Below are 21,135 nucleotides of genomic sequence, written 5' to 3'. Positions count from 1 at the left end.
CCAGTTGTGAAAAACAGCTGAAGACTCTGCAGAGTTTTAAATCTGTTTCCCCACTCATTTGCCATGCAACATACACTGTGTGCTGCCAGCAAAGAAACAGATGTAGCAGTTAACTCGTTCAGAGCAATTATATCTGTCAGAGTCTCTACATGCCTTCTAGCTTTGATCCTCACCTTCACTTCAGTTTCTTTTCCCAGGAATTACAAGGGTGGACAGTTTGTGTTTGCTAAGTACTAAGGATGATGTTCTTTTCTCCCCAGCTAACTAAACCTTTCCAGCATTGGTGCTACTGTCTCAGAGACCTGGCATAGAGTCTGTCCTGTGGATCCATTGAAATGATGCCTGCATTCTCCCACTGCAGCCACACGGAGTGGTATTGTACAAAGTTTAGTGCAGGGAATTTGGGACAAGGGGACCCTGGGCTTCATTCCTGCCTATACCACTTTACTTGCAGTATGAGACTGATGATGATGTCCATCATCACCATGGTTACAGATGAGGAGAAAACTCCATGATGGTCTTTGCTATGCAGATTTAATTGAAATGGGAAGCACTTAGATACTATGGGGATGGGTGTCATGATGGCCCTTGAGGCAGATAGACTGGCCGAGTTATATTGCTTTGCTGTGCCTTACTTTGCCCACCTGTGAAATGTGTCTAACAACATTGCCCTGCTACTCCCAACTAGGCGGTGGATAATATTTTCATATGGAAGTTACTAAGTAAATGGGAACGGTTTTTATTGTTACTGCTGTATGTTAGCTGCCATGCATGAACTCCAGACACACCAAGGGCCATATCCTGGTCTCAGTTACACTGATGTAAATGCAGAGTTACCGCCATTGAAGTATGCCAGTGAGATCAGAATGTGGCCAACCAGCTCTGCACCCCCCCTGGTTATTCCCCCCTCCTAGTAATCCTGTGATTTCCCCCTCCCCCAGTCAGTTCCATGCGTGGCTCTACTAATATGCTACTCAGCTCTTTAAATGTCAAATCTATCTGCAGTTTACAGGTTGCCTTGTAAGTCGGTGTGAGTGTCGCATCTTAGAAGGACTTTGAATCCATTCCAAGATGTGAGTTTGAGGCAAAGAATTTGTTCTTTTAAAATCCTGTAGCATGCTTCCTGCACAACCTGTTTTGGGCACATTGCCTTCTGAATTGACCCACCCTTTAACACGCAAAACAACAGTCCGGTCATGTCTCTTGCTTGGAGAAACATTAACAAAGGGAGGGGACGGATTTGAGAGAGTTCTGCATGGATGGGCTGGCATCAAACTTCAGGAGCTCCTTATTTGATCACAATAAGGAAGTTCAGCGGCAGCAGCAGCTTTCAATGTGTAGAGTTTTCCCTGGCTGTTGCAAGGAGAGGAATGTTGAGAAGATGATGGATTTCTTAAGGAACTTTTTGGTAAGTGTTGCACTGAAAAGGGGGAGATGGGTACTAAGACGGATGCACTGGCTACATGCCCCAGTGCATACCATGTGGGATCATTAGCTGCTGTTTCCCAGCGTGTAGCACCCCTTCTGGGTGTCATTTACAAGAAGAGTTTCAAACTGGGCATTTGCTAATTACATTTTTCTTCATTAAGTTGTTCAGAAGCCGTGGTAAGTGTTGACTAAAACCTCACCTGCATGTGTAATATGGGAGTTAAATAAATAGTGAGCGGTAGCTGATATGGCTATAAACAGTCCGCAGATTGTCTAATGCTGAGAGAAAAGAATAACCGTGTTTTCCTAATAAAATGTAAAAATTAACTCTCTGCATTCTTTACCTTTTCTATGGTATTGGAGTTTAGCTTGAACAGTGTTTAACTGTGGGAGAGTTTTGATCTACCAGTGAAAGAGAGCAAGTTATGGACTAAAAGATTTTCATTTTGTGCATTTTGCATTTATAAACCCATTACTAGTACAAGTTACTAGACCAGTTTGGCTTGTCAGTGCTAATAATGGAGATTAGTTTCCACTGTGGCATTTTGCTTTCCGTAGGCTTTTAAGAGGGACATACGGTAGCTTCAGTTTTGGAACACTAGTTGCACAAGAATGGGGGAAGTATAGCCTTCCTGTGCTGCTAAAGTTAAAACTACAGCGGACAGTGTTACATGCTGATAAGAATCACAAAAGTACATTTGTTTTAACTATAACATCAAAGATGGGAAGATTTTATTTGTGCTATAATATGATCAGGCTTAAGGATGCAGAGATATCTAAGAGCTACAGGCATACTGTCAACTTCAATTTTTTTTAGATAAATTCTTTTTTTTTTTTTTTAATTATACTCAGCGCTAGAGCACCATTTTAAAGAGTGGGCCAGATCTCGCAACATGGCACTGGCTGCTGTGTAGTACACTGCCACTGTATTGTGGCCCTAAACCTGTTCTAATTGGCTCAGGTTGGGTCTTGCCACCTCCATTGACACAGAGGTGATGTGGGACCAGACTCTCAAAAATACCCACCATAGAAGCCAGATTTTCGGAAGTGCTCAGCACCCAACATTCACCAATTGTGGATATTGGACTCTTTGATAAGCTGGCTTCTGGGGACACTTTTGCCACTCTGACAGTGCAGCACTGGAAAAAGAGGCAAGGCTGGGTTTTCCCCAAAGTTGGTCCATTCCTTGGCTGTGCTAATAGTTTCTTCTTATCTTCGCAGCCTGGAGTAAATTAGAGCAACGCCTAGGCTACTATTACAGTGAAAATTGTCCTCTGGCAAATATGTTTTCTCCAAAGGATCATACAAAATTTGCCTGCTTTCTTTTCCTCTCTCTGGTTTTTCTTTTTTAGACAAAACCCCTTTTGTTTTATTATTGGAAAACTGGATATTTACTGCAGAGTCTGCTGAAAAGCTGCCGTAAGTGCCATTCTCTCCAACACGGTGCTCTCCAGTCTTAGGGAGCCTCTTCGAGCCATTCATGAGCAGCGAGCAGAATCATGGCTGCTAATCCCATCTTCCACATTATCCTCCTTTGACCTGTAGTATCTTCTCACTGCCCCTGCCTTCTCTCAGCTCTCTAGCCATTAGCCCACACCTCTTGTAACCGGCCACCTGAGCTCAAGCTGTTTGCTGGCCACTGTCTATTGTGAGCAAACAAAGGAATGAAGAAGACTGTGGGGGTGGAGAGAAGCTGCTTTAGTAGCATGCTTCCTCCTCTGCTTGATTCTGGAAAAGCCACATGTTTGTTTAAGGGTGTGTCCCAATATTTTACAAACATGTTTTGGGCAGATGAGTAGCCTGTCTCTATTTTTAGACAAGGGATGGATAGGTCCCTATAGGGAGTGGGGGTGGATTAGGGGTAACTGAGCATTCAATTGAATTACCCTGGGATTGTTTGATCAAAAGATCCGAAATGACAAATGACTGAAAATTCACAAAGTGATGCGTTAATCTAGTTTAGCTTGGCTGGCTCGCTGGAATCTTGCCACTAATGTCGAGGTCTGTATTTGCCTGTGGGCTGTGGCTAAAGGGGCCTTTATATGTTGTTACAAAGTCTGTCTCATTTAGACTTTTGGGGCCAATTTCTCAACCAGTGCTCTTGCAGATCAGACAATTGTCCCTGTGTGCAATCATCACCAGCAAAAGTGACATCTGATACGCAAATGGGGAGGCACTTGGAAATATGCAGGGGGTATTGAGCATGTGGCCCTTGTCCCATGTGGGGCAAATTCACTCGGGCTGCTTAGGGTATGTCTACACTGCATTGTAAACCATGGACCTGCGCTTGTGGACTCGGCCTTTCCAAGCCCACGCTTGAGTGTTCACACTGCATAGGAAACCTGGGATTACAACTGCTGGATCTGGGTCTCAAAGCCGTGCTAAGGCATCTGTGCTGCACATAGCAGACCTTCTGACTCAGGTCTGTGGCTTGGACCGAGTCTCAATAGGACTCAGGCTCTGACTGACCTTCCCCACCCGAGCAGGGTCCTCGGACCCAGGTCCTGAGCACTTCCTGACCCAAGTCAAACCGATTTGTGTGTGGCCGGGGGGGTTGGGCTCAAACCTGAGTCAGAGCCCAGGCTTAGTGTGCAGTGCAGACATACCCATAAAGCCAAAGGAACCCTGGGGGGTGCATATGAAATGCAGAGGTGAGCTTTAGAGGTAAAATCCATCCACCACCTTGGAGGCTTCCACCAGCCAGCAGGTCGAGCTGACTGAAAGGCTGGAGTAGTGGTCTCAGCCCCTCTCTGTCCCGTTTTCCCAGCGTGATGTACCTTTGGAGCCACTAACGCTATTCTGTGAATGGGGTAATACATATAATAATATATATTAAAAAGGAGCTTCTTTTGTGTGTGTGGGGGGGGGAAGTGGGTAAAATCAAGAAACTATTTTGGTTTTGCCCCTTGAGTTTAAAGATGAACGGAATCACTGTCATTATGTGTGTCTCTGTACTCCAGCAGCACACGCTGTGTGCTAGGCACTTTCCAAACGTACAAAGACACACTCTCTGCTCAGATCGGCGTGCCGGGGTGTGTGTGAGGGGAGGGGGATTGCATCTGTTTTTCTCCTGCAACAGCTGGTGTGATTATCTGGACCATAAAGTCAGACTGAAAAGAGGGTAACTTTAGCAAATGGTGACTTCAGTGCCTGAGCAGCCGGCTCTGCACACACGCAGCCCCAGGGAAGTAAATGGGCCTCTGGGAAGGCGGAGCAGCTTGCCCGCACACTTTCAGTTGTAGGATCGGGGCTGTGAAGCACTTGATGTTGAGCCCTTTTTGTGAGGGGCCTTGTGGGACTTTTAATCAAAGTCCCTAACTCATTGGTCTCCTTAGATCATTTGCCAAGTAGACAGTTATCCGTAAAACCATGCCCGCTAAACTACTGCAGGGAGCTGCGTCTACAGCAGTCCTTGCATTGCTCAAGGTGTTAAGGTTGTCCTCAGCTGTAGCCAGCGAAATGCAGAATCCTGGACTTGAATCTTGCAAGGCAATGGTTTGTAGGTGTTCTGTTTGAAACTGTTTTCATTTGTAGTTTCTAAGTCTGCATGTCAATCTCAGCGATTATTATGGATCTTAATTGGCTTTGTTTCCTTTTATTTATCGTTGTTTAAAGATCACCTCCTACAAGGGGGTAAGGTCTTGTGAGCCCAGTTTGAAAATGTTATGTGCAAATTTCAGACATTCAGATTTGTATGTACAAACGGAATAGCTAGCCAGCTGTTTTTCTGCCTGATTTCTGAGAACAAATGGCCACTTTGCAAACACCAGTGGCGTGCTGGCATATTGTCCTTTTCTTTGGCTTACCGTGTGCCAAATTCCTGTAAAGTTTCATGTTTTTTCTTAAAGCCCTAGCCCCTGTGTGGTCATGTGAGAATCTCAGCTCTGTGGTTTTGTTTTTGTCAGTTTCTATTTCCCTTGGTTGTGGAGAAACACTTGAAAATGTGAGCCCTAAATGTGTAAAACCTAGAAGGCAAATAAAAAGAACCCCAAACATTATTTTTACAATCTCATGATTTTTTTAAGCTAATGTCATGATTTTTGAACACTAGGTTGGTAATACTGGTAGTGTTATAAGAAAAAAAATAGCTTAAAAGCTATAGTAAAACTCAACATAAATTGGGGCAGGTAACTGAGACAACAAATTACTTTATAGTTTAGTTGAACAAGGGGTGATTATCATTTGAAATATTATATTGCACCAATGAAAAGCAAACTCTGAGTCATGCGAAAGTGGCTGCTATTCCAGCTGATTGTTATTAACCTGCTAATGGATTGGTCATAGAATCTCAGGGTTGGAAGGGACCTCAGGAGGTCATCTAGTCCAACCCCCTGCTCAAAGCAGGACCAAACCCAACTAAATCATCCCAGCCAGGGCTTTGTCAAGCCTGACCTTAAAAACCTCTAAGGAAGGAGATTCCACCACCTCCCTAGGTAACCCATTCCAGTTCTTCACCACCCTACTAGTGAAAAAGTTTTTCCTAATATCCAACCTAAACCTCCCCCTCTGCAACTTGAGACCATTACTCCTTGTTCTGTCATCTTCTACCACTGAGAACAGTCTAGATCATGTTCACTATATTCACTTTGTTGTAAGGATGGGTAAGTTCTCAACCTGCCGCCTCATTTTGACTCTTGTTCTGGCGTTTTCTGTGGGAGCCAAGTACGGTACTTTCAGTGTTTTTCTTTGAAGAGTGCCTGTAATAGGGAGAAACGAATTGCAGGAGGAAATTAAAGGGAAGTAGCCGTATCACAATAAACAAGGAAAGACAGAGTAGGCAGGGTGGGGTGTATTTGATGCTGTGACACTACACCCCATTTTCTTCATAGGGAGATTGTTATGATGTGAATATGGCATCGGAAAGGTGATGATTTATTGAATATGATTATCCTATTTGTATGCATGTATCATTTTTGTGTCTAAAGTTAGGAATATGGACTATGTATCAATTACAAAAGTGTTTGCACCTGGGGAACGCCCACCAGACAAAGTTCAATCAGTCTGGCTAGTTAGTCAATGCACCATTAGCGAGAACAATAAGACTTTGAAGATGCTAATCTCCCTGTGAAGTCTTCCTGAGGATTTATGGCTACTTTGACACAACGGGGTCATGTGATCATGTCACCTGGTATTGGGCTCCATCTTGGACTGCTAGCATTTTTCCACTAGGGGGTGGGGAATCAGGGAAACAAAGGATTCCAGCCACATGTAAATCCTATATAAGGCAGGAAAGTGAGTTAATCAGGGTTGGTTCCTCACTGAATCCCTGCCCAAGATGACTGCTGAAAATACCTCAGACTGATCTGGGGAAGAAAGGACTGGACCTTGGCTAGAAGGCGCCTGGCCTGTGAAAGGGATATCTGGAGTTCTAAGCTGCAAGCAAGAGCAGTTTGTCTTCAAGAAACACTGCAGCCTGCTTAAGACAACATTTCGGGTGAGAAATTATTACTTGCAGCCAGTTTCTATAGTGTATTAAGCTTAGTTTGTTATTTGGTCAGTAATTTACTGTGATCTGTTTGCTATCCCTTATAACCACTTAAAATCTGGCCTTTGTAGTTAATAAACGTGTTTAGGGTTTCTCTAACCCAGTCTGTGCAATTCATAAAGGGGGGCGGGGCGGGGCTGTGCATATCTCCCTCCACCCTGTACAGTTCTCTGTGCAGCACGAGACACAACCATTTTGGGTTTGCACCCCAGAAGGGGGGTGCACTTGAGTGCCGGGCGGTCCCCTGGCAGAGCTGATGTCAGGGTCCGTGCCTTTCTGCTGCTGGGTGTGTCCATGCCTGTGTGTGCGCTAGAGGAGGGGTTCTCAAGCTTTTTCTTTCTGAGGCCTCCCCCACATGCTATAAGGACTCCACGGCCCGCCGGTGCCGCCACAACTCTTTTTCTGCATGTCCAGTGGGTTAAAAGCCACGGGTAGCATTACGGGGTAGCAAGCGGGGCAATTGCCTGGGGCCCCATGTTGCGGGGGGCTCAGCAAAGCTAAGTTGCTCAGGCTTCGGCTTCAGCCCAGGGCGGTGGGGCCTGGGCTTCGGCTTCAGCCCCAGGCTCCAGTGGGTCTAACACTGGCCTTGCTCGCTGGCTTATTTTGGCGGCCCCCTGACACCTGCTCATGACCCCCCAGTGGGCCCTGGACCCCTGGGTGAGAACCACTGTGCAAGAGGAGGCTTCAGGGCCTGGCACAGCAGGACAGGGTGAGGAAGCTGGTGGAACGGGCGGGCTCAGTGGGACCCCAGTACATCAGGTGGCAGCCCAGAGTGTGTGTGAGGGGGCAACCGTCACAGCTGCATTGAGCCACCTACGGCTAATCTCATGTATTTAGTGATACTGAAGGGAGTAAATAATTTACGTATAAGAGGGTAACTTGGCCTTAGGGAAGTTCCTTGGAATCAGTCTTGGAGCTGAATATGTCTAAGCTCAAATTGATTTGGCTGGTGTCGTTGACATGAATCTGATAAACAGTACGCAAGGTACCGCTTCGTCGAAACAGGGAGGGCTCAGAATTTCTCTCTGTTGGGCTGTCTACCTGCCTACCTGTCTTGTGCTCATGTCTATCATGTCTGAGCACTCTTCTGAGGAAACTCGAGTGGGTCTGACAGGTCGAGAATGCCTACGGCTGAGTAAAGGACAAACACGCCCCGGGCTTGGGTCTCAAGCCGCATGCCTGGAAGGAAAAAGGACTTTTCTGCAGCTGGAGTTAACCAAAGAAAATCTCAAAGGATTCTTACAGCCAGGTTTTCTCTGGCTTTGATCAGTCCAACCCTGAGACTCCCTGGTACTCAGTCCTCTGACAGTCACTTGGGATACAGTAATTCATATTGACTGGGTCTCTCATAGCTGGGCTCCATGGCTGTTTTAGCCACGAGGGTTCATATCAGCAGTTGATTCTCTGCACGGGGAGTGAGCGTTAACTAGCTGAATGGGGTCTTTATGCCCCAGTACGTGATGTTGTAATCAAACATAGTTCCTGTTTCCACTGAAGAAGATTAAAATACCAGGTTGTGTGTTTCTAGACAGACTGCAATGCAAAAGTATGGCAAGTGCTGGTGCTGTGAAATCATCACAGCATGTATCACGGCTGGATAACAGCTGTTTTATCAAATCTTTCTCCTAAGCAATCAGCTGATTAGTTCTGTGGGTTATGGGAATAGCTTATGCTGTGCGTGATGGGGTGGGGGAAGTGCGAGGGAGGGAAGAGGAAGAGACCGACTTTATTCAAGAGGTTCGCACAGAATCCCATGAGAAAGGTGAGACTGAGAGACTGAACCCAAGGAAGAAAAATCTCCCCTTTGGCCCTACAGCATCTCTGTGTCCACTGTACATAGACAGTTACCTGCTAAGTTACGTGTCTCTTTGGCCTGTCCTCTGACAAGAGGTGTGTGAACCACTGATTCATTACCATGGAAAGTCAGATCTGCTTAAATAAGTGTGTGTATGTGTGCTGCCTTCCGTGTCTGTTGTAAGAATTAACTATCGATGTTGGCAAACTTGGTTTACGTGGCCCTGCCTCAATACAGGCCACTGGACTTGATGACTTCTTGGGGTCCCTTCCAGCCAGACATTTCTATCATTCTGTGGTCCTATAAAATGCTTTGAGATCCTCAGATTGTAGGCACTACAGAGTGCAAACGATCATTACTATTACTATATGGATATGACGATTTCATGAGTTACCATCACTAACGGTAGCCACCTACTCCAGTTACTTAATTTTTACGAGGATATTAATTTTTTTTATTGTCACACTTGTAAAAGAAAAGATCTAACATTAATATCTGATGTAAATTAATTGCTCTTTATAAAACCCTCAGTGAATCTCCTCTTTGGCCCTGTTGAACCTGGAGATGGGTCAGAACCAGAACCCCGGATCGAAAGCTGGGGGGATGTTTGAAATCCATCTCCAGATCTGAATTGTGAAAGTTGACCTCATTTGTATTCCAAACAGGCAAGTGATTTATCTTTCGTTTGTTTTTCAGTCTGCAGAGTTCTTTGAAATGCTGGAAAAAATGCAGGTGAGTAGCATGACAGATGTGGTATAGCACCCCATTCATGCATTATTTCTCCTTGGGAAAACTGGACAGAATGACAATAAACAGATACTGTGTGTTCCCAAAGCAGTATGTGATTTTAACATGGCAGGGTGATCTTACAATACACAAATATATTCCACATTACTGTGTCATTCAAAATAATATTGTCCCAGTCTAAACTGGTCAGAGAGGATGCTTTGGTACTAAATCTGAATATAAAAAAATCAGATGAAAATGTATAACTTCCCAGAAGGGTCCTGGTGAACAGCAGTAGATCTTAGTCCCTTTGCGATCAACCCATGTTGTTGCTGAAAAATTCTTTGAAAGCACCTCCCCAGCTCTTAGTCTTTCTAGGGTTTCAGCAAATACCGACACATGCAGCCTGAAATGTACGCCAATTGTTTTCAGGTGCGTAAGATTTAGAATCAATATGCCTGTCGCCTCACAGTTTGAGCAGTCAGACAACACAAGGCATATGTTGTGCTGGGACACTGTTAGGCAACACGGCCCTGATTCAGTAAAACCGAGGTCCTTTAAAACAGGTACGTGGCTTCAAGCATATGGGTAGTCTCCCTGATGTCAAATTTAAAGTGCCTGGATGAATCGGGGCCATAGCACTTTGCAATGTGTTTTGCAGTATTTCCCTGAAAATGCTCAGTGCCTTGGTATTTAGGTCCTGGTATTTAGGTGGCATGTAACAGCAGCAATCTACGGTTGGCTGTGTAATGCAAAGTAAACAAAGTGGCTTGATCCATTTTCCTGCACATGGCATGACATTTTCCTAATGTACCTTGTAGGCTATGGCTACACTACAAGCTAAGGGTGTGATTCCCCGGCTTGTGTACACACACTCCTGCTAGCTCTCACCGAGTTAGGGAGAACGTAAAGAGCAGTGAAGCCATGGTGGCACGAGTATTGGCAGCAGCAGCACAGCTGAGCCGTGTACATACCACTGGTGTCAGGTGGGTTTGTACTCAGCATGGCTTACCCATGCCTCCGCTGTCACTACCTGTACTACCGTGGCTACACCGCTATTTATACTCACGCTAGCTTGAGGATATGTACAGGAGCAGGGGAACCACGCCCTTCTCTCGTAGTGTGGATCCATGGCCTTAGAAGGTATGTGTTTGGTAGAGCTGTGCAAATAATGGATTAGAGGGATCGCTGGCAATTCTAACCCAAAAAAAAACAATGGGGGGAGGAAAAAGTTTTGGTTTGAACCAAAACTAAATTTTTTTATTTTTTTTTTTTTGGTTTAAATGTGGTGAATTGAAAAGTAACAAAATAATCGTGTTTGGTCAAATGAAACTTTTTTTTTTACTCAAAATGAAAAGTTTCAGTGCGATTTCAAGCACTTTTAACACTTTTGGATTGTTTCAATTTTTCAGTTTAAAATGACTTTTTGTTTCAAAATTTCCTTTCATTTTATTTTTTTTAAAAAACCATTTTGTTTACAAAATGTTGGAGCAAAATGTTTTGATTTTTTCTCCCACAATTTATTTTAGATGTTCTTTGCCCAAAACGGTGTGGCAAAACTGACCTGAATTCATAAAACATTCTGGTGTAGCTGAATCTACATTTTCTGGCAAAAAATTTCACTCTGCTCTAGTTGTTACAAGTTGTTAGCCAGCACGTGGAAACTAACATGGTAAAATCCCTGTGTGGACAAGGCAGTTTATAGTTTTCACAGGTGTTAGCAGGTCAAGTTAAAAAACCATGGTGGGGGGCCTAGGATAACCTTGTTGGTCAGTGAGGACTGATCTACACTAGAATTAGGTTGATATAGCAACATTACCTAAGGGTGTGTAAAATCCACACTCCTGGGTGATGTAGTTAAGCTGACCTAACCCTCAGTGTAGACAGCATTAGGTCAATGGAAGAATTCTTGTCGACTTAGTTACTGCCTCTCAGAGAGGTGGATTACCTGTGCTGATGGGATGGATTACGTACACCGCCAGGATGGAATACTGCTGTAGCACTCCAAGTGTAGACAGCCCTCAGAGTGGTCATTTAACAGAGATTCCACTGCAATGCAATATCATTTTTTTTCTTCCATGCCATAGCAAACATCTTAATTATTGAACTTACGATGATTATTATTCATTTAAAACAGGCACCAAAACCTGAAGACCAGAGAACTGGAAGCCAGAAAAATAAGGTTGGTTTTGGGATGGATGTTGCTCATTGTGCAGAACTCTCAAAATAATTTTCTGTCTCTAGAACTAGGGAGTTCAGGGAATGTTGGTAAAGACACTGAGGCCTTGTCTACACTACCAAGTTTGCTTACCAAGAACTGCCTTTTGGCGACAAAACAGCAAGAGCGTACACCCCACAATGGGACTCTTGTCGCGAAAAACACCCAGTTTTGGCGACAAAAAACTTCCACCCTACGAGAGACTTTTGTCCCCCCCCCTTTATTGTTGACAAAGAGCCAGTGTAGACACTGCTGATTGTTTTGTCCACAGAGCTGGCTTCCGCCAGTATCCCACAATGCCTGCCTTGATTGCTGTGCTCAGTGTTTTGATCTCGGCTGCTCTGCAGGCATGCGCCTCTCCCCTTTCAAAGCTCCAGGAAGTATCTGTGTGCTGCTCCCTTTGGGGAACAAACAAAGAGCAAATCTTTGGAATGCTCCTGTTCTGCCCAGCACTAGGGACACAGCGGCTGGCAGACCGCTGCTGCAGGGGGAGGAGGAGAGTCTGCTGTGCTGTTTTGTCATTCCTCAGCATGGAGAGCTCACAGAGCCACTCATGATGCTGCTTGCTGAGGGGGCTGTGGGAGAACTCGGAGAGAATCCCAAGATGCCCAGCAATCTCTTCCTTCCCACAACACTGCACTGTGGGATACAATGTGGACATGATCTGTCGACAGAGGGAGCAAGTGTGAACACCCTTTGGCGATTTTTGGTTTGTTGACTTTTGGGTGTCGACATAAGTTTTGTCAACAAAACTTGGTAGTGTAGACAAGCCCTGACTAAAAAAACTAAAGGATTTCAATGTTATCTAAAGACATGGGATTAACTGGATTGCAAAGATTAAATAGATGTGCATGTAGGTCCCTAATCCAGCTTTAGGTCTCAGACCTATTTGTCTTTCTGCAGTCAGCTGTTTAAAATGGTTTGTCTTTTAATTGCGTTGTTGAGAAGCTTATGTTGGTAACTGAATGGGAAAATGGTTCCATTATGTCCTTATGCACTGGGGCATTTTGAAACAGAGAATCACAGGAGGAATGGAAAAGTCACCTACCCTGTCTTTCAATTAATGCAGGACTGGTTTTAAGCCCAATTCAGTAGTTCAGTCCCTGTGGTAAACTGCTGTAAGGGAGGAAATACCTTCGTATTCGATATGGGGAACTGAACCACAAAGACACAAAGTGACTTGCCCAATGTCACACTGGAGGTCTGTGGCAGAGCAGGAAATTGAGCTGGGGTCTCCTGAGTCCTAACCATTGGACTGGGTTTACACTAGTGATTTTCCCTCCACAAGGTGAATTCTTAACTGGCCATTTACAGACAGATCGTATCCGCTGACCCTTTCTGTTTGACCAGGGGTAAGAATGCTCCATGGCTTAGTTTCCCCATCTGTCAATTTCCTATCACACAAGCAGGGCTGGTGCAAGCATTTAGGCGACCTGGGCGGTCGTCTAGGGTGATAGGATTTTGGGGGTGCCATTTTCTTCGGCAGCGACCACGGCGGCCGGATCTTCGGCCACCCCAGTCGCCGCTGGCATTTAGGCGGAGGGAGCTGGGGCAGAGGTGCGTGGGGAGGGCCGCCTGCAGCAAGTAATGGCGGGGAGGCACGCAGGGGAACTCCCCGCCCCAGCTTACCCCTGTCCTGCCTCCTCCCCGAGCACGCCGTGGCTGCTTCACTTCTCCAGCCTCCCAGGCTTGCAGCGCCTAAGCTGATTGGTGCCGCAAGCCTGGGAGGCGGGAGAAGTGAAGCAGTGACGGCGTGCTCGGGGAGGAGGCGAGGCAGGGGTGAGCTGGGGCCGGGGGGGTACCTCAGGGCGGAGAGTGGGGGGTGGGGAGCTGCCACAAGGGGGGCGCCTTAGGGTGGAGGGGTGGAGCTGCTGCGGGGCGGGGGCGCAAGGTGGAAGTTTCGCCTAGGGCGTGAAACATCCTTGCACCAGCCCTGCACACAAAGGTGTTGTGAGGATAGATTTGCGTTTACAAAGCGCACAGCACGGGGAACATTAAACCATACTTTTACTCTCTGTACAAGAGGGCAGGTTAAAAATGTTTGTATTAAATGGAAACGGGTAAGGATGTAATAAATGCCAGATGGAGAACAAGCAATCATTTCGGTGGTGTTTTGATCTTTTGCAGGAAGATTACATCCCATACCCCAGCATTGATGAGGTAGGTGCTTTAAAGCATGTTTGGATGGCTGCCTTTTTCAAAATGTTAATGAAAGTTGTTTGTAGGGATTCTTTCCTGTCTTATGGATGCGCTGTGAAACCAAGATCCTGGCCACGCTGCTTATTAAAATGCCATTTGTTCTCTAGAATAATGGTGGTTGTCTCTAGGGCTGAGCTCTGTGGTTTTATAATTGGTTTTGTACATGAGTCTAGAGGCCACAACACATTTTCATAAACGCGGAGAATAAATAACAAGCACGGTGTCCTGTCCTGGCTCAGTTGCATTGTGGGGAATTGTATTTCATGTACCTCAATTCCTCCAGCAGTTCCAGGTCGATGTGATATTTGTCAGATCACGGAGTTATCACCAGACCTGAGTAATGGGCAACGTGTACCTGGGCTCCTTTAGGAACAGACTAGGGACTAGGAGAGGTCTATCGAGTGTCTTCTTTCCCCGTTTCCTGGGGGTTGGGGGAGTACTGCAGATGACTGGTGCAGATTGCTCCCTCTTCCACACTGGCTCAGCTGTGCTAGCCGACATATTGGGGGGGGAGAAGCAAAGGGGAGCCCACTGCCTGCCCATCATCACAAGATGGGGAGTAGCCGTGATGTGAGTTTGTTTGCACCAGAGAACAAGGAGGCCTTACACCCCTTTGCTCCCCTGCATGAACACAAAGGCAGCTCACACCTGAGCCTTGTCTGTCTTGAACTGTTGCACTCCGTTGCTGCACGCTGCTAAACGGCTGCTACATCGCGACCCAGAGGTGGCTGCAGTTCTGTGGTGTATGAAATGATTCTATATGCTGATATTCAGTCTGTAACACACTTTTGGATCCTTTGGGCTGAAAGACAGTCCATAAACGTAAGTCATTGTTCCTGCGCTGTTCGTCTCTGAATTTTTTACCTACCTCATTCCACACCAGATGGGGACTGCATTTCAGAAAATAGTTTGCCTGATCTGTTAGCAAAGTACTTTGGGATCAGCCTGAGTGAAAGGCATTATATAAACATAAGTCATTATGAAGGGATTCATTTAGGGCCTGATCCTGCACCACCACTGAAGACAGTATAACTGACTTTAAAGGCGTGATCCTGAAAAAGGCAGGCTAATAAACAGGGACAAGTTTTTAAAGTGCTTGTACACAAATGCCAGAAGTCTAAATAATAAGATGGGTGAACTAGAGTGCCTTGTGATAAAGGAGGATATAGATATAATAGGCATCACAGAAACCTGGTGGACTGAGACCAATCAATGGGACACAATCATTCCAGGGTACAAAATATATCGGAAGGACAGAACAGGCCGTGCAGGGGGAGGAGTAGCACTATATGTTAAAGAAAGTGTAGATTCAAATGAAGTAAAAATCTTAAGCGAATCCACAGGTTCCATAGAGTCTCTCTGGATAGAAATTTCATGCTCTAGTAAAAATATAACAGTAGGGATCTATTATCGACCACCTGACCAGGACAGTAATAGTGATGATGAAATGCTAAGGGAAATTAGAGAGGCTATCAAAATTAAGAACCCAATAATAGTGGGGAATTTCAATTATCCCCATATTGACTGGGAACATTTCACTTCAGGACGAAATGCAGAGATAAAATTTCTCGATACTTTAAATGACTGCTTCATGGAGCAGCTGGTACGGGAACCCACAAGGGGAGAGGCGACTCTAGATTTAATCCTGAGTGGAGCGCAGGAGCTGGTCCAAGAGGTAACTGTAGCAGGACCGCTTGGAAATAGTGACCACAATACAATAGCATTCAACATCCCTGTGGTGGGAAGAACATCTCAACTGCCCAACACTGTGGCCTTTAATTTCAAAAGGGGGAACTATACAAAAATGAGGGGGTTAGTTAGACAAAAGTTAAAAGGTACAGTGACTAAAGTGAAATCCCTGCAAGTTGCGTGGGCCCTTTTTAAAGACACCATAATAGAGGCCCAACTTCAATGTATACCCCAAATTAAGAAAAACAGTAAAAGAACTAAAAAAGAGCCACCGTGGCTTAACAACCATGTAAAAGAAGCAGTGAGAGATAAAAAGACTTCCTTTAAAAAGTGGAAGTCAAATCCCAGTGAGGCAAATAGAAAGGAGCACAAACACTGCCAACTTAAGTGCAAGAGTGTAATAAGAAAAGCCAAAGAGGAGTTTGAAGAACGGCTAGCCATAAACTCCAATGGGGCCCCTTGACGATGAAAATACAAAAGGAGCGCTTAAAGATGATAAAGTCATTGCGGAGAAACTAAATGGATTCTTTGCTTCAGTCTTCACGGCTGAGGATGTTAGGGAGATTCCCAGACCTGAGCTGGCTTTTGTAGGTGACAAATCTGAGGAACTGTCACAGATTGAAGTGTCACTAGAGGAGGTTTTGGAATTAATTGATAAACTCAACATTAACAAGTCACCGGGACCAGATGGCATTCACCCAAGAGTTCTGAAAGAACTCAAATGTGAAGTTGCGGAACTATTAACCAAGGTTTGTAACCTGTCCTTTAAATCGGCTTCGGTACCCAATGACTGGAAGTTAGCTAATGTAACGCCAATATTTAAAAAGGGCTCTAGGGGTGATCCTGGCAATTACAGACCGGTAAGTCTAACGTCGGTACCGGGCAAATTAGTTGAAACAATAGTAAAGAATAAAATTGTCAGACACATAGAAAAACATAAACTCTTGAGCAATAGTCAACATGGTTTCTGTAAAGGGAAATCGTGTCTTACTAATCTATTAGAGTTCTTTGAAGGGGTCAACAAACATGTGGACAAGGGGGATCCGGTGGACATAGTGTACTTAGATTTCCAGAAAGCCTTTGACAAGGTCCCTCACCAAAGGCTCTTACATAAATTAAGCTGTCATGGGATAAAAGGAAAGGTCCTTTCATGGATTGAGAACTGGTTAAAGGACAGGGAACAAAGGGTAGGAATTAATGGTAAATTCTCAGAATGGAGAGGGGTAACTAGTGGTGTTCCCCAAGGGTCAGTCCTAGGACCAATCCTATTCAATTTATTCATAAATGATCTGGAGAAAGGGGTAAACAGTGAGGTGGCAAAGTTTGCAGATGACACTAAACTACTCAAGATAGTTAAGACCAAAGCAGATTGTGAAGAACTTCAAAAATATCTCACAAAACTAAGTGATTGGGCAACAAAATGGCAAATGAAATTTAATGTGGATAAATGTAAAGTAATGCACATTGGAAAAAATAACCCCAACTATACATACAACATGATGGGGGCTAATGTAGCTACAACGAGTCAGGAAAAAGATCTTGGAGTTATCGTGGATAGTTCTCTGAAGATATCCACGCAGTGTGCAGAGGCGGTCAAAAAAGCAAACAGGATGTTAGGAATCATTAAAAAGGGGATAGAGAATAAGACTGAGAATATATTATTGCCCTTATATAAATCCATGGTACGCCCACATCTCGAATACTGTGTACAGATGTGGTCTCCTCACCTCAAAAAAGATATTCTAGCACTAGAAAAGGTTCAGAAAAGAGCAACTAAAATGATTAGGGGTTTAGAGAGGGTCCCATATGAGGAAAGATTAAAGAGGCTAGGACTCTTCAGTTTGGAAAAGAGGAGACTAAGGGGGGACATGATAGAGGTATATAAAATCATGAGTGATGTTGAGAAAGTGGATAAGGAAAAATTATTTACTTATTCCCATAATACAAGAACTAGGGGTCACCAAATGAAATTAATAGGCAGCAGGTTTAAAACAAATAAAAGGAAGTTCTTCTTCACGCAGCGCACAGTCAACTTGTGGAACTCCTTACCTGAGGAGGTTGTGAAGGCTAGGACTATAACAATGTTTAAAAGGGGACTGGATAAATTCATGGTGGCTAAGTCCATAAATGGCTATTAGCCAGGATGGGTAAGAATGGTGTCCCTAGCCTCTGTTCGTCAGAGGATGGAGATGGATGGCAGGAGAGAGATCACTTGATCATTGCCTGTTAGGTTCACTCCCTCAGGGGCACCTGGCATTGGCCACTGTCGGTAGACAGATACTGGGCTAGATGGACCTTTGGTCTGACCCGGTACGGCCTTTCTTATGTTCTTATGTTCTTATGCTCCGGTTGGAGAACCACTATTGGTGATGAGTGTTTTATGCTTTCCTCCACCCCCAAAATAACCTGAAACAAAGGTAATGCTGTTAACTTCGTGCTTTTACGCTAGAACATTTCACTTGCAATCTGGCTACTCTCCCAGACCTTATGGTGGTACTGCTATTGATCAGCGGCAGTGAGAGAAGTACAATGTCAGGCTTGTCGATTATTGATTCCTGCAAGACTAGGAAGTATTGATCATGCTGATTTGACAAACATGTGACTGACTATTTGATTTTTACCTGCCTAGTGGCTAGCACACCTTGGGCCACCCTGCTCTTCCATCTTTTAAGCAATGAGATGGTGTGATAAGCATTAAGGGCCCATGACAGCTGAGAATGAGTCCAACTTCTACTGCAGAGGTAGATGCACCCTTGGTCTGTTGTTACTCAGGAAAACTCACAGTAAAGTCAATGAGAGTTCTTCCTGAGTTAAGAGTGAGCAAGCGGTGAATAAAGGCCCTACCTGTGTTGGTTAGTTGCTAATGAACTTATCGGCAAGTGGCTGGAACACAAACGATTGTTTCCCAGCTTTTGCGGTCAGCATGAAAATAACAATATCGAGAGACAATGAGATGAATCTCGTGATGTTTGGTGTGTTTCTTAAAGCCTCAAATCGTGGAGACACTTGATTAAATGAAAACTGCGATTTTAAAGGAAAAGGAGAGTATGTTGTTTTCTAGCCCTTTTAGTTGCACAGAAAATCTTGAAAATGTGACTCAAGTGCACCTTTAAAGGCTCAGAAGGCCAGTGAAAAGCACCCCAAATGTATTATTTAAAAAAACCAAAAGATTATTTTTAAGCCAATCTCATCAATTTGGGGGCCTGACTCATGATTTTGGGATGTTTGGGGTTGGCAATACTGAGCTCTTGACTCCTCTGTTTCTCCTTAATGGTGATGGGAGAGACTAAAAGCTTGATCCAAAGCTTATTGAAGCCAATGGGAAACTCTCCCACTGACTTCAGCGTGCTTTGCCCCAGCTAACCCAGTCCCTGTTGCACTGTACTGTATCCTCACGGCACCGTATCGGAATTCTTTACAGATTTTAGAGAAAGGAAGCCCTTATCCCTTGATCATTCTGCCCCAGTTTGGAGGGTACTGGATTGAAGATCCGGAAAATCTCAGCACGCCTACCTCATCGGATAGCAGCATCTCTGAAGAGGAAGAGGAAAACCTTAGCCCTAGCACGCATGGGTATAAATTAGAGTGCAAAGGTGAAGCCAGGGCATACAGAAAACATTTTCTAGGGAAGGTCAGTGTTCAATATGCATCTGCATTTCTCAGTCTGTTGTAAGCTCTCTCTTCAGTGTGGCACTGTGTCCCCCTCTAATGGTGGCTAGGCAAATTAGAGATTGACGAGCCTGCTATAGCGTTAGCTAAGAGAAGAAGGCCTTTTAGCTCACGCAATAGACTAGAGACTCACACATTAAGATCCAGAGATCCTAGATGTGATCCTTGATGCTGCCCGGAGGCATCAGTGTTATGTGTATAACCAGCACATTTTTTTTCAAGGAGGATAATTAGTTGGCCAGTCGAAAAACGTTGATTTATTTTCATCAACATTTTAAATTATAGTGAACCCCCTGCACAATTTTTGGGGGAAAACCTCCTTTCATTTTTCAGCCATCTCTAGTAACTAGTGTTTATCTAGATATAGCCGTTTGGGTGAGGACATGAAAGGGCACTTCCCCTGACAACATGGCTGCAGAGCTCTGGCAGTCTCACTGCTAGACTTCTTCTCCTGGCACTTTTGTTTGGCTATCTCTGTCATTTTGCCATTGGGCTGATTTCCCTGTTAAGAGCTGACAGTGCACTCATTGCTGTATGAGATATGGAAATGAAGATAACCCCTGTTCTGAAAAGTTTATCCAGCAGAGTCAGGCAGAGAGAAGACAGGATGGACCGTGGGAAGCCCAGAGGAGTGGGTTAATTTGGAATTGTGTGTCCCCTTCTCCCCCCCAAACAAAGGACCGGGGTTGTGAGTTTGAATTCCGTCATTTCAAGAGAGGTGCTATTTGCACAAGTGCTGGGAAGGGTCTCAGTCACCCAGCCTGGATCAGTGTGCTAAAGTGTGAGACCCCGTCACTAAACTCAGAAACCGTTTTCCATTGGAAAAAGCCGATTCCACTCCACCAAAACTTTTTGCTCAATTATATAGATTTCAACAGAATTTGGTTTGAAAAAAGAATTGGGAAAACCTATTTTGAAAATATCAGAAGTCTTGTTTCAGTGTTTTCGGAACAGAAAGTTTGGATTTTTTGGTTTTGAAATGCCTTTTTGTTTGAAATGCCTATATGTTAAAAAATGGTAAAATCCGAACAAATCATTTCAAATGGAATTGTTTGAGTCACTCCACGTGACAATTTTTTTCAGAATTTCATTTTGTAAACAAAATTCAAAATCTTGGCTTTTTGTCCCAATTTGGGATTATTAATTTTTTTCAAAATCTCAAATTTTTCCATGGGAGAGAACCCCTTTCCCAACCAAATCGACATGTGGCTTCCCTTAAGTTATTACAGACCGCTTCCCCAGTTTAATCTAGTAACTCCCTTCTTGTGCACAATGTGAAAACAGAGAGATTTGAGGAGTGGTTTTGAATAGGGATACTGAAGGGTTGGAAATCCAGTGTACTATCCGGTACCCCGGATACTATTTAGGCATTAGCGAGCCTTATTACTGCCCCCTAATATTCATACAGTTGCTTTTTACAGTATTGTCATCAAGCATCTCTTCATTATATTGAGTTAAAAAAATTAGTGATGGGTCTAAGTCACAAGCATTTGGACTGAGATCTAAGCTTCCCCAAATTTTTTTGTTGGGCTGGATCTGACCCATGTATTCAGACATTCACAAGCTCAAACGTGAGATAAATTATTATTATTTGGTTCACCTCTGACCCTTCCATTAATTGGCTAAGAGTCTGAGTTCTCAGGCATGCTGAAGGTAGGACAAGAAGTAATTGACTTAATCTGCAACCAGGGAGATTTAGATTAGACATTAGGAGCCTTCTAACTATAAGGATAATTAAGTACTGGAATAGGCTTCAAGGGAGGTTGTGGAATCCCCATCACTGGAGGTTTTGAAGAACAGAATAGACAAACACCTGTCTGGGATGGCCTAGGTATACTGGTCCTGCCTCAGCTCGCGGATGGATTAGATGATCTCTTGAGGTCCCTTCCAACCCTGTATTTCTATAATTCTATGCTATTGTCATTA

The 21,135-nt window shown here is 44.4% G+C and overlaps 1 protein-coding gene across 10 annotated transcripts in view; it reads left to right on the top strand.

The window, feature by feature from the left end:
- Positions 1 to 21,135, top strand: part of RAP1GAP2 (RAP1 GTPase activating protein 2) — a 299,431-nt gene that overhangs the window by 240,000 nt on the left and 38,296 nt on the right. For 7 of the 10 annotated variants that reach the window (XM_044993837.1, XM_044993829.1, XM_044993830.1 and 4 more), the window contains 4 exons: positions 9,405 to 9,440; positions 11,572 to 11,616; positions 13,780 to 13,812; positions 18,962 to 19,171. In XM_044993837.1, coding sequence (XP_044849772.1) covers positions 9,405 to 9,440; positions 11,572 to 11,616; positions 13,780 to 13,812; positions 18,962 to 19,171 — 324 coding nt within the window. Of the gene's footprint in view, positions 1 to 267; positions 374 to 1,005; positions 1,074 to 6,790; positions 6,863 to 9,404; positions 9,441 to 11,571; positions 11,617 to 13,779; positions 13,813 to 18,961; positions 19,172 to 21,135 lie in introns of those variants that run through there. The other 3 variants (XM_044993833.1, XM_044993832.1, XM_044993836.1) reach the window with 3 other exon arrangements.

The sequence above is a fragment of the Mauremys mutica genome, chromosome 19 (assembly GCF_020497125.1).
Source record: "Mauremys mutica isolate MM-2020 ecotype Southern chromosome 19, ASM2049712v1, whole genome shotgun sequence".
NCBI lineage: Eukaryota > Metazoa > Chordata > Testudines > Geoemydidae > Mauremys > Mauremys mutica.
Note: the sequence above shows the minus strand (reverse complement) of the source record. Positions and strands in the feature narration are given on the sequence as shown.